Source organism: Lycorma delicatula, chromosome 4 (genome assembly GCF_047948215.1).
Source record: "Lycorma delicatula isolate Av1 chromosome 4, ASM4794821v1, whole genome shotgun sequence".
NCBI classification, from domain to species: domain Eukaryota; kingdom Metazoa; phylum Arthropoda; class Insecta; order Hemiptera; family Fulgoridae; genus Lycorma; species Lycorma delicatula.
This window is the reverse complement of record NC_134458.1, coordinates 49519745-49533881: the sequence shown is the minus strand read 5'-3', so window position 1 is coordinate 49533881 and position 14137 is coordinate 49519745. Positions and strand designations below refer to the sequence as shown.

The window sequence follows — 14137 nt, the reverse complement described above, 5'->3', positions numbered from 1 at the left end:
AACAAAGGAATAAGTTAATGATCCTCATCAAGGACACAGATGAATAAATTTTTTGTAGATATTTTTGCATTTGTTTTAATATCTTACGATTATTCGTTTTTAAATTATCATCAAAGCCATTTTTTCTCATTCACTTTTAATAAAACTTGAGAATCAACACTGAAATTTTTTACTAGACAAAACAATTTTTTTCATTACTGAATCTATAAGAGATTAATAAAAGGTTGTATTTTTCATCTGCCATCTCATATAAACTGATCAAGCTTTATAGACTGTTATAGTGGTATAACACAGTTAATTAAAAAATAATATACAATTTAATCTGCCCAAATCATCCTGAGGAAATTCCCATTATCAACAGGACTTAACAATTTTTACACTGTAGTTAGATGGTATAACCATAACAGTTTTAGGTGACCTAACTTGAGTCATCACTAGGCATTGGTGAAAATAATGTTGCCATTTTAAGTATAACAAACTCATATAACAAAATCTCATACCACGCTCATTAAATAAAGTGAGAATTAAGGTGGTCTTCCATTGCCTTCTTTACTGAGCCACACAGCTGTGTATCAGCAAACCAAACCCATTGAAATGCAGGTGTTATTTAGCCCTTTTACAAGGAACACCTTTGTTCTGAACATCATTAATCTCAGAAAAAGTAACTCCGACTAATGCCACTTTTACTTCAGGTGCTTTATATATTACATCAGAGTCATAATCCAACAAACTTTATATTATCAACAAGTAATAAGCATTTAGTATTCTTAATATTCATAGACAGATCATTAAAAAAAAAATAGTGGTCCTAAACTGCTGTAGAACTCCAGAAAATAAATAAAATAGATAAGGAGAACAATCTCTCAAGCAGCAACTGAAAAAAGATTGTATTTCTTAACCCAAATGAGTTTAATTTATGCAGTAAAATACTGTAAATGGCTGAATCTTTTTGTTCTTGAAACAAACAAATACAACACCTGTATTTCTTAAAGCTTGTATTAAGATAACCTAGAAAAGACCATAGGAGACAATCCACAAAGCTTCACTGAGTAACTGCCTGCTAACATACACTGTTTTTTTCTAACTTAAATTGCAGACAGAACTGCAAATGTGACGGCTGGCCCAGTCAGATAGTAACAACCCAGGGATAGCAAGAACAATGATATAAAGAGGGGGATAGGGGAGCTCTACAAAGTGACTACGTATAACTACTTTTTAATGAAAGAAAATACAAATTTTTGACTAACAGATAGTAGTAATACATCATTTAAATATATGACAGCACCACTCTGTATTAAACTATTTCCAGATTCATTGATGTAAATGAGATTTGAGATGAAGCCTAATGATGTATTATAAGATGTTTGGTTTCAACATAAGAAACTCTGAAATTTGTGTTAATTCATTTTTAACATCTGTGATGTCCACAACGTTTACTGATAAGTAAAATTCAAACTGCTTTGACGTATATCATTAAATCCAGCTGCTTTTAATTGTTCTCATCCATTATATCAAAATTTATGAAGTCGAATACTTCAGTGAGATCCAGAAGTACAAAAACTAATCTTTCTCCATCATGTAACCATTTAACTATCTCTCCTGTAAAAGATAATGATGCTGTCCCAGTAGATTTTCTTTTTTGAACTGTGCTGCCCATTCACTCGGATATAGTTTATTATTTATAATAATTGTAGTTTATTATTCATAAAATATTGCTTAATCATACCTTAAAAAACCATGCTCCAGATTTTTTCCACATTTCTCTAGTTTCTGCACAAATTTTACACCGCCATACTGTTTCCTTTTTTGTTGATGAAAATGTTTCTACACCACATTTTTGACATACAGCCTGTCAAGAAAACAATAAAATAAGTATCAGAATAATTCAAAATAAGTATCCTGCTTCTACCTAATAAATCCTAAAGTTACTAAAATTAGCCTAAAATAAATATATATACAAAATTTAGATAAAATATAACAATAAACTAACAGTATTCAAAACATTGTCCAGTATCTACTGACATTTCATACATACCACCACACAATATGAGTAATATTGTTCTATGAATGTAGTGAAAATTGTAATAAAAATTGTAAATATTAATTACAAATTTTAATGCTAAAAAAAGTGAAGAGAAGAAATAATCTACGATACTTAATATATACCAAGTTAACATTTTAACATAACAAATCTAAAAACATTTTAATAAGTTTATTGTCAGCCAGTTTTTTATAAATGAAAAATCCCTTTCTAACTGAAAAGCCAGACAAAGTACTGTATGATTTATCACTAGGCTAACTGTATGTTTTTTCTTTTTTTTCACTTTTTTTTTACTGTATGATTTATCACTAGGCTAACGGTATGTTTTTTCTTTTTTTTCACTTTTATTAAATATGTACTCACAGTAGCTCTCAGGAAGAATTATTTTATTGATTTATAATGGTTTTCAATACTTAATATCCTCTTAATGGATTTCAAATGGAGTCTTATCCATTTAATCCAATTAAAGATATTCACTAATGTCATAAAACATATTTTTGCCAATATGAGATCACTAGTTGAAATCTTAATGAAACCTAAACTTAAAAAGTAAGTTTTAATTTACAATCTATACTTCAATGTTTGTGAGAACAAAAAAAAATCGATTGGGCTCACACATTCTAAAGTAAGACATTTTTAAACACAATTTATTATATAAATACATTTATTTTATAAAAAGTAATACTATGTTAAATGTATAAGAAGGTTTGAAAAAATTGCAATTAGTATTTTAAATCCAATTTGTAATACAATAAAACAAAAAAGAAACATGTCAAGTTGCTAATTGGATGTTACATCAAGATATGCACTAAATAATCATGCATTAAAGTGTTCTACTGAATGTAGTAAAAATATATATTTATAATGTACAGATTATACACTCAACAGAAAGGGTACATTAATTAATTTGTTCCTTTAAACTCTCTCTTCCAGTCTTTTTTATGAATATAACATACGTTAAGTGGGACCTGTCAAAGTTCCTTTCTCTGACAGCAATGATGTGCAATTGTGGTGAAGATAGTGAATATGTTGTTTGTAGGGCTGAATATCACCACCTGCATTTCAGTGGGCTTAATATGATAATACGCAACAGTACATTCAGGTCTTCAAAGAAGGCAACAACAAGCCATTTAACTTTCCCTAGCACATCTGATGCAGTATTCTGGTAATTCTTAAGAACAAGTATACTGTTTCTTTGGAATGACTTGCTTCACATACCAAGTTATCACAACTTTTACAGTAATGATACTTAACAAACATTACAATATACTTAAAAATAATAAATTACAAATCAAAGAATAAACATAAGGCAAACTTATTTTATGCTTTATATAACTGCAGTAATTTTTAACTTTTCAGCAATCTCTAAAGATGTAAATCTTTATAATGTAAAAATGATAAAACCAGTCAAATTACTATTTGAATGCAATTATTGAATATATCCATATGGAAACAAGGCATTTAAAATATTCTACCATATAAAACCCTGTCTAAATCTCATGTCTAATTCTAAACCTAAAATAATATACTGCTTTATGATTTAATAGGAAGACAAGAAATTTTTCAATGGAATTCTTGAAAAGTGTTTCAATTAAAAACTGTTTTAGCCTTTTTACAAAAATTTTTCTATCATCACAAGTAACAAAATTGTAATCTCTCCATGAATTTTAGCTTCACATAAGATGGCTTACATTCAGGTATTATTGTTGTTTGAATCTCTAAAACCTACTTACTCCTAAAAACATTCTAGTGAATTCACTTGTTCACAAAGTGTGCTCATGGCAGTCAATAAGTTAAATAAACAATGGAAAAATATTTCAATCACACAGAACCAAAAATTAATAAACTACTGATGACTTCTAACACATAAGATTTACTTATAAAGATATATACAGTACGATCATTTTATTGTGCACATCATGATACTATACACTATAATTCCACTATGGACTATAATAAAGAGATACTCACACTTCACTTGATTCATGGAATGTAGTTATGCACGACTGGTAATGTCTTACAGCAAGTGTTGGAAATGTCCACCTTTTTCCTGAAAGCAAGTCTGAACCCTTTGCAATATATCTTTTGACACCCTTCACAGGACATCGGGGCTAATGGAGTTTATCTCTCCAGTAATGGCTCATTCCAGGTATTTTAGAGTGCATGGGTTTGCTCTATATACATGTTCCTTCAAAAAACCACAGAGAAAGAAGTCTGGTGATAAGTCAGAAGAACAAGGGGGTTACAGATCTTTTGAGATCATGCGATCAATAAACATTTCTTCCAAAAATTCAATGTTTTTGGATGTATGGCATGTTGCCCCATCTTTTTGCAGGTAACAGTAACATTCATCAGGCTGGAGATGACAAATTTCAAAATTATGTCCTGGTATGCCGGTCTGTTAAGGATTTCATAAAAAAAAAATCAGGCTCACTATTCATCGTCAAAAAATCACACACCAATACCAATACCTACTCAGGTAGGTATTGGTATACATATATTTAATTAATATATGTATTAATTGGTATATTGTATATACCAATACCTACTGTGTGCAGCTGTGATTCATGTAAAATGTGTGGATTTTGTATTGACCAATATCTGTTGTTCTGACTATCGATGTAACCACTAAAGTGAAAATTGCCTCATCACTAAAAATCACATTATCCAGTATCCCCATCCTATTAAATGATGTTCGCAATAAAATGATCGCACTGTATAAGCCTACAAATAAGCAATAACTATCAGTTACCTAAGTCTAATAACAGCACATAAAAATACAGTATATATGTTTTATCAGTAAAACAAAACAATTTTAAAACAAGATAGATTGAATATAAATGATATTTAAACTATTATGTAAAACATTTAAGGGAAAAAATATAATTTGTTGAGAAGATAAAAAAAAGTCAAAAAAATCTTAGGAATAAATAATAAAAAGAGCTTATATATAAAATATGAAAGAAAAACAGTGATAGGCATGTTTGTTAACAGGGAGAGGGTAACATCTAATGAATTAACAAATAAATGTTTTAAATGATAAATTATTAAGAACTGCTGCTGAAATCAGCAGAGAATAATGTAGAGCAGTATTTTGAGTGAAAAGTGGTACAACAGTTCATTTAAAGGTAGCAAGTGCTTCTCAACTCCTGCAAAAAGCACAATTCCACTCCTGAAAAATTCTTTCCAAAAATGTTATATCAAACACTACTAATAACATAAATATTTTTAAAAATGTAACATTATAGCTAAATTTTTAATAGTTCTGATAATTTATAGGAAGTTTGATTATTCTGTAAATCCTAATTACATAAAACTCCTGATAATGAATTTATAAAAAAGAAAATTCTGGAAGGAAACATTTCTCTAAAGAACTGTTCATTTAAAATAAACTTATCTTTTCCCCATTTACTCTTCAGTCCAGTGTAAGAAAAAATTATTCATTAACATATTAAGTACTTTTCTGGCTAATTATAAAAACTATAATCTGGTCTAGGAAAGGTCCCAGACTAAACTAATAGGATTCAACTACAATAACTGTATGATATTAACACATATGCAGGTAAAAATATACAAATGGAAATGATGTAAAATGATTGAAAGCAAGTAATTTCTGAAGCTTTTTCTTGGAAATAAAAAAATGCATTTAAATTAATAATACAAGAGTATAATGTTATCTTTTTCTAGCTCACCTTGTTACAGTCGTGGCAGAGTAAACCATGTGAACCCAGAACACTGAAATTATCACCACATAGTTTACACTGGTTAATTCCTGTACCAACAACTTTGCGTTTCATGATGTCAAGTCTTTCCACCAATCGTCTAAAAAAGGTTTATTAATAATTTTGTGCTCAATAAAAAAAAATTAAATAAAGAAAAGATGGATAATTTTTATAAATTTCTAAATAAAATGTTTAATTACTGCAAAAATTGCTTTTAAATCAATAAAACAAATTTGTTTAATACTTTATTCAATTAAACAGTTGAATTTAATTAAATAAAATATTAAGAAAATTTATTTTATTGATTTAAAAGCAAATTTTGCAGTATTTAAAAATTTTATTTAGAAATTTATAATAAATTATAAATTGGCAGACAGTCGCACACAATTCATGTGCACACACACACACACACACACACATACAAGCACATCTACAGGTACTGAGCAACAAGAAAACTTTTTAACAGTTTCATAAACTTATTAGTTATAATTACATAAGTTCTTGTTTTCTGTATGGACACCAGTTCAATGCTTCTCTAATTTAGAGTACAATCTATTATTTCTATTGTAAATGTTTTAGAAAAGTGAATGATATATATACTGATATATAATGTATTTTAATTAATTTCATCCTTTTACTACCATACAGAGACAAAGTTGATCATTTTACATTCATAGTGTTTGTAACAGCAAACAAATTAAATTATTCTCTACTTACAACCGAATGTTTCCTTCACAAAATATAATAATTAGATCCTTAACTAAAGCATACAAGAAGGAATTTATAAGATAGCATAGGAACTACACACGATCTCTGTCCTCTAAAAGTTAACATGCATATAGCCAAGCAGAAAGAGTACTTACAGTGGAGGTGTGAATTTAGTTATTTAAAATACGCTCGCATGACCAAAGGTTACAGTACATAAAATTGAAAGGGACCCAGAAGATAAATGGGTACAAGATTACATCAAATATTATAAAACAACAATATATTTCCATTTAAAAAAATGTGTTGAATATGTTTACATATTGTACATATTTTATATACGGTATTATAGGCATTTATGTGTCATGTCATTCATCACAAGAAAAGCCTAATACATGTTTAGTGTTCAATATCCTAGAAAATTAACTAACAAAATTGAGAAATATTCAAAAAATTACTGCACATAAACCTTATAGCACATTTTTAGTATAACGTGTCTAAACACATACAGAAAGAACTACATAAAAAAATCCAGCCATAAAAAAAATCTGAAATTTTGATATAGATTCTAAACCTGCTTTCTTAAAATTACATAGTTTGTCCATTCATTGTGCCAAATTTTACATTTTTAGAAAAAATTTGTTTTTTTCCAGTTACTCGTATATAGTAAAGATTTAGGGCTAAAACAACTACAGTTTTTGGTATGTACAACCTATTTTCTTTAGTCTAGATCTTAACTTTCAAGAAAAGTTTTTTAAAAATCAGTTTTACAACATATCTTTTCTGACAGATTATAATACCCAAAATAAAGGTTCTAATACTTGGGAATTTTCTTTACAAAGTTTACAACCTGTGTATTATATTAACTTGGCTACTGTTTAGGTTGGGCTATGATGAGCAAAATAAAATTTGTTATGAATTTATTAGATAAAGTCTGTTAAGTACACTAGTCTACAGCTCTAGTAGGCCCTCTTGAACTTCATAATTCAGTCAGATAATATATGCTTTAGGAATATCCTACCTTTTATCACTGAACACGTATCATTCCATAGCTACCTTTGTATCATGGTTTACTCAGGGGATGATAGGGTTATCAATTCTCAGAGACTCTAAAACATATCATACTACATTTCAAGACCTTTGAGAGAAATAAATCATTTCCGTGTATTTGAATCTTGTCTTTCTTGGAGTTGTTGATTCCAGGCCTAACTGTGAAGGTTTTGGAACTCATTGTTAAACATTGCAACTACTGGGAGTCATAAATATTTCCTGGCTGAATGGTAGCTTTTTCTCAGATAAACTTTTGTAGATTTAAAAAAATAATAATTATTCATTAATGGAAATAATACTAATAATATTTCTTTAAATTTTTTTATAATAAGAACAACTTATAAAATAAACTGCAACCATTTTTATAATAAAATAAACAACAGAACTATAATAAGTTCTACTAAAGATAGTTATATATTTTTTTATATATATATATATAAACACAGAAGCTTTAAAAAAACTGTTTCTTTTTTTTTAATATAATGTAAAATTTAATAACTTATGAGACATAAAAATCTATAGTTCTAATAATTAAGACAGTGGTTCCCAAACTTCTCCGAGTCGCAGTACCCTTTTTCAATTAAAATTTTTCCATGGCACCCTACCCTAAGTAAAAGTTTGACTACTCGTAAGTAAGAGATAAAAATAAATAAAACTCGTCTATCTTCATTAATTTTTTTTACTTTATTAACATTAAATTAATAATTATAAATGTCTTGGTTCAATTAATTATGAAGCTATTACAATATTTCATGGCACCCCTTTGAAGAGGCTGCAGCTCCCCAGGGCACCACGGCACACATTTTGGGAATCACTGCATTAAGAGATTAATTTTTTTATGAATTCATTAAGTCTGAGGAACCAATGACTGTGTAATTCTCAGCACAGAAAGATCCGCATGTATTGCCAGTAAGATATCTTTAACATTTAAAATTAATAGTGTTTAAAACCACACCAGATTAATATAATAATTTTATAAACAAGTAAAACTATTTTTAAAAATAGTATTCAATCTTATTCAGTACAATAAAATCAAAAAATACACATTTCAACGACGTGACAAAATCTTACCCAACACGCTGTTGTTCCAATGTTTCTAAATCCTCGGCTCTTTTTATAACTTCTTTTATGATTTTTTGTTCCTCCTCATCCAAAGTTGGAACATCTTGTTTACAGGAATTAAGATCTTGTGTCTTGACGGACCAACCAACAGAAACTCTAAAAAACAAAAATACATGGTTTTTATACAACAAAAGCTTGTATATATTTCAAAGAAATTACATAATATACTTCAACTAATTTAACTTCCATTCTGAGTCGAATGAATCTGTTGCCATACAATAAATGTATACATTTCATCTAAATTTAAATTTCAGTAATGAAAATATTTTTTAAATGAATCAGTACCTTTTTTCAAAAGAAATGGTTTTGCTTATGTACATATATTAATTTATATAAATCTTGTACAAATGCTAAACTCGTCATCGGCTCAGTCACTAATCCCAGATAGATACAAACCTGAAATTTGATTAACTCCTAAGGAATTAAATTAGATAGGGATGCAGAGGCTAAAACAACAAGAAACTAAAAATCTGGTCAGCATCTGTGTATTATGAAGTAAAGTGACACTAGAAGCAATTATTTTTTCAATCATCTGTCAGGACCTGAAAATGATTATGAAAAAGCTCTCATTGATTCTCATTGACTTGCTAGTATTCCTAATTTTTTTTATAGATAGAAAGCTGCAAATTGGTAATTATACCAAGCAGATTACTTAGGATATATAAAAAATATTACTTTGATAAATAACCTCTAAAATAAAACTAAAAAGAAACTAAATAGGATTGTGAGACTTGAAGAACTGGAAACTTAAAACCTGACCGGTAAAGTTTATTTGCAAACTCAGTCTTAATAGAATCTGAAACTTTGATCTGAGCAAAAAGAAGATACTACTCAGAACTGTTCTTATGCAAACATTCCAGTTATTTGTAGATTTGTCATTAACTAATGAGGCAAGGAATTTTGTTTTCTAGGAACCTTTTAATAAGAGCAGTGCACTGTAAGATTACACCTACAAGAAACATTATTGGAATAATTACATGTTGAAACAAACATAAGCAAATTAATTAAGACATACACTTTTCTGGGATAGCTAACAGACACCAACCTCCGATTTGTCATTAACTAAATTTTTTAAATTAAAAATTGTAATTAAATTTACCTAGCTCGAAGGGCTAGCATCCGGTCATTCGGACAAACCCACTTATGTTTAACAGATTGATTTCCAAGGTCTACCATGATTTCTGTAGCAATATTTTTTCAAACGGTTAGTATGTAGTATTCTCATTCATTCTTATAACCTGAAACACATAAATCATGAATCAACACCATATTTCATTCTCAGTCTTCAGTTCTTAAAACTTTACTATTTTTATTTTACTTTAGATAAATAAAAATAATTTAAGCAAATCAGAACATTATCACACCAGGATTGGTAGGTGTGCAATGTTGCACTACAGATAACAAAAAGAAACCGTTCCTCCTGTATTTACCTGGAAGGATCGAGGAATAATACGAGTGGTTAAACGAATTGTAGGGTAAAACATTAATCAAAGTAGTATCACAAAATACAAAATTATATTAAATAGATAGCAATGCAACTATGTGAATACATCAAAATGATAAACCTGATAAAAAATAAAATAAAAGATAGTAGTTAATTGAAAAATATTTTGTGTAGTTATTCAAGTACTCATTAAAGTAATACGCAGAATACCCAGCTTTATCTAATTAGTATTATTTAAAAAAATCATTAAAAAAGTAATATTGTTATTGTAAATGACAATTTTTTATTCTAATTTCAAGTAAAGTTTTAAAAAAAATAACCACTTTTAAAAAAAATCTTTTGTTTGACTGAAACAGCTAATGGTAAACTACCCACACAATTTACTATCTTACATCTATCAACAAAACTAACTGCAATGCCTTTATATCTTTACTTGAAATTAGTTAGTTACAACCCATCCAGTGAATGAATTTTTTTGAAGAGCTAACTCAGTATTTTCCAATCCGGTTAAGTAATTACCTTCAAATGAAAATTCACGTACCAATGTATCAATTGCGAAGAATAAACCAAGGAATAATCTGATATGAGATCATTAACAACTACTAAACAGATCCAAGGACTACAACATTATCAAGTAGAACCTATTGTTCTACATTTTTGAGCAAGACTTTTTTTTTTTTTTTTTGTCTTCAGTCATTTGACTGGTTTGATGCAGCTCTCCAAGATTCCCTATCTAGTGCTAGTCGTTTCATTTCAGTATACCCTCTACATCCTACATCCCCAACAATTTGTTTTACATACTCCAAACGTGGCCTGCTTACACAATTTTTCCCTTCTACCTGTCCTTCCAATATTAAAGCGACTATTCCAGGATGCCTTAGTATATGCCCTATAAGTCTGTCTCTTCTTTTAACTATATTTTTCAAAATGCTACTTTCTTCATCTATTTGCCGCAATACCTCTTCATTTGTCACTTTATCCACCCATCTGATTTTTAACATTCTCCTATAGCACCACATTTCAAAAGCTTCTAATCTTTTCTTCTCAGATACTCCGATTGTCCAAGTTTCACTTCCATATAAAGCAACACTCCAAACATACACTTTCAAAAACCTTTTCCTGACATTTAAATTCATTTTTGATGTAAACAAATTATATTTCTTACTGAAGGCTCGTTTAGCTTGTGCTATTCGGCATTTTATATCGCTCCTGCTTCGTCCATCTTTTGTAATTTTACTTCCCAAATAACAAAATTCTTCTACATCCATAATCTTTTCTCCTCCTATTTTCACATTCAGTGGTCCATCTTTGTTATTTCTACTACATTTCATTACTTTTGTTTTGTTCTTGTTTATTTTCATGCGATAGTTTTTGCGTAGGACTTCATCTATGCCGTTCATTGTTTCTTCTAAATCCTTTTTACTCTCGGCTAGAATTACTATATCATCATCAAATCGTAGCATCTTTATCTTTTCACCTTGTACTGTTACTCCGAATCTAAATTGTTCTTTAACATCATTAACTGCTAGTTCCATGTAAAGATTAAAAAGTAACGGCGATAGGGAACATCCTTGTCGGACTCCCTTTCTTATTAGGGCTTCTTTCTTATGTTCTTCAATTGTTATTGTTGCTGTTTGGTTCCTGTACATGTTAGCAATTGTTCTTCTATCTCTGTATTTGAACCCTAATTTTTTTAAAATGCTGAACATTTTATTCCAGTCTACGTTATCGAAAGCCTTTTCTAGGTCTATAAACGCCAAGTATGTTGGTTTGTTTTTCTTTAATCTTCCTTCTACTATTAATCTGAGGCCTAAAATTGCTTCCCTTGTCCCTATACTTTTCCTGAAACCAAATTGGTCTTCTCCTAACACTTCTTCCACTCTCCTCTTAATTCTTCTGTATAAAATTCTAGTTAAGATTTTTGATGCATGACTAGTTAAACTAATTGTTCTGTATTCTTCACATTTATCAGCCCCTGCTTTCTTTGGTATCATAACTATAACACTTTTTTTGAAGTCTGATGGAAATTCCCCATTTTCATAAATATTACACACCAGTTTGTATAATCTATCAATCGCTTCCTCACCTGCACTGCGCAGTAATTCTACAGGTATTCCGTCAATTCCAGGAGCCTTTCTGCCATTTAAATCTTTTAATGCTCTCTTAAATTCAGATCTCAGTATTGTTTCTCCCATTTCATCCTCCTCAACTTCCTCTTCTTCCTCTATAACACCATTTTCTAATTCATTTCCTCCGTATAACTCTTCAATATATTCCACCCATCTATCGACTTTACCTTTCGTATTATATATTGGTGTACCACCTTTGTTTAACACATTATTAGATTTTAATTTATGTACCCCAAAATTTTCCTTAACTTTCCTGTATGCTCCGTCTATTTTACCAATGTTCATTTCTCTTTCTACTTCTGAAAACTTTTCTTTAATCCACTCTTCTTTTGCTAGTTTGCACTTCCTATTTATAGCATTTCTTAATTGTTGATATTTCCTTTTACTTTCTTCATCACTAGCATTCTTATATTTTCTACGTTCATCCATCAGCTGCAATATATCTGAAATCCAAGGTTTTCTACCAGTTCTCTTTGTTCCACCTAAGTTCGCTTCAGCTGATTTAAGAATTTCCTTTTTAACATTTTTCCATTCTTTTACATTTTCTACCTTATCTTTTTTACTCAGACCTCTTGCGATGTCCTCCTCAAAAATCTTCTTTACCTCCTCTTCCTCAAGCTTCTCTAAATTCCACCGATTCATCTGACACCTTTTCTTCAGGTTTTTAAACCCCAATCTACATTTCATTATCACCAAATTATGGTCGCTATCAATGTCTGCTCCAGGGTAAGTTTTGCAGTCAACGAGTTGATTTCTAAATCTTTGCTTAACCATGATATAATCTATCTGATACCTTGCAGTATCGCCTGGCTTTTTCCAAGTGTATATTCTTCTATTATGATTTTTAAATTGGGTGTTGGCAATTACTAAATTATACTTCGTGCAAAACTCTATAAGTCGGTCCCCTCTTTCATTCCTTTTGCCCAGCCCGTATTCACCCACTATATTTCCTTCCTTGCCTTCTCCAATGTTTGCATTCCAATCTCCAACTATTATTAAATTTTCATCTCCTTTTACGTTTTTAATTGCTTCATCAATCTCTTCGTATACACACTCTACCTCATCATCATCATGGGCGCTTGTAGGCATATAGACGTTAACAATCGTTGTCGGTTTAGGTTTTGATTTTATCCTTATTACAATGATTCTATCGCTATGCGTTTTGAAATACTCCACTCTCCTCCCTATCTTCTTGTTCATCACGAAACCTACTCCTGCCTGCCCATTATTTGACGCTGAGTTAATTACTCTAAAATCACCTGACCAAAAGTCGCCTTCCTCTTCCCACCGAACCTCACTAATTCCTACTATATCCACATTTGTCCTACCCATTTCCTTTTTTAAATTTTCTAGCCTACCAACCTTTTTTAAGCTTCTAACATTCCACGCTCCGACTCGTAGAATGTTATTTTTTAATTTTCTGGTGACCCCTTCCTTAGTAGTCCCCACCCGGAGATCCGAACGGGGGACTATTTTACCTCCGGAATATTTTACCAAGGAAGGCGCCTCCATTATTGCTATGTGAAAATGCAGAGAGCCACATTTTCTTGGAAAAAAAGCAGCTGTAGTTTTCCATTGCTTTCAGCTGCGCAGTACTCAGAGGACTGAGTGATGTTGATACGGCCGTTTAAGTCGTCCTGACTCACGCCCCTAACAACTACTGAAAGAGCTGCTGCCCTCTTTCAGGAATCATTCCTTAGTCTGGCTCTCAACAGATACCTCTCCGATATGGTTGCACCTTCGGTCCAGCTACTCTGTATCCCTGAGCACTCAAGCCCCCTCACCAACGGCAAGGTCTCATGATTCATAGAGGAGGGAGCAAGACCTAATTAATAAAAATTTAATTTAATCGTAATCACATCAGATATGTTATAAAAATTTAATGACTCACTGAACATAAATGAGATTGCTTTGAAACCTAAAG

General features: G+C 30.4%; 1 protein-coding gene across 1 annotated transcript in view; it reads right to left on the bottom strand.

Annotated features, from left to right (window-relative positions):
- Rph (Rabphilin) overlaps positions 1–14137 on the bottom strand; it is a 197309-nt gene that overhangs the window by 98641 nt on the left and 84531 nt on the right. The window contains exons 2-5 of the mRNA XM_075361688.1: positions 9740–9878; positions 8590–8736; positions 5734–5863; positions 1727–1849 (exon numbers count right to left, since the gene is read on the bottom strand). Of these exons, the coding sequence (XP_075217803.1) occupies positions 1727–1849; positions 5734–5863; positions 8590–8736; positions 9740–9816 (477 nt within the window). The 5' untranslated portion in view covers positions 9817–9878. The remainder of the gene's footprint in view (positions 1–1726; positions 1850–5733; positions 5864–8589; positions 8737–9739; positions 9879–14137) is intronic.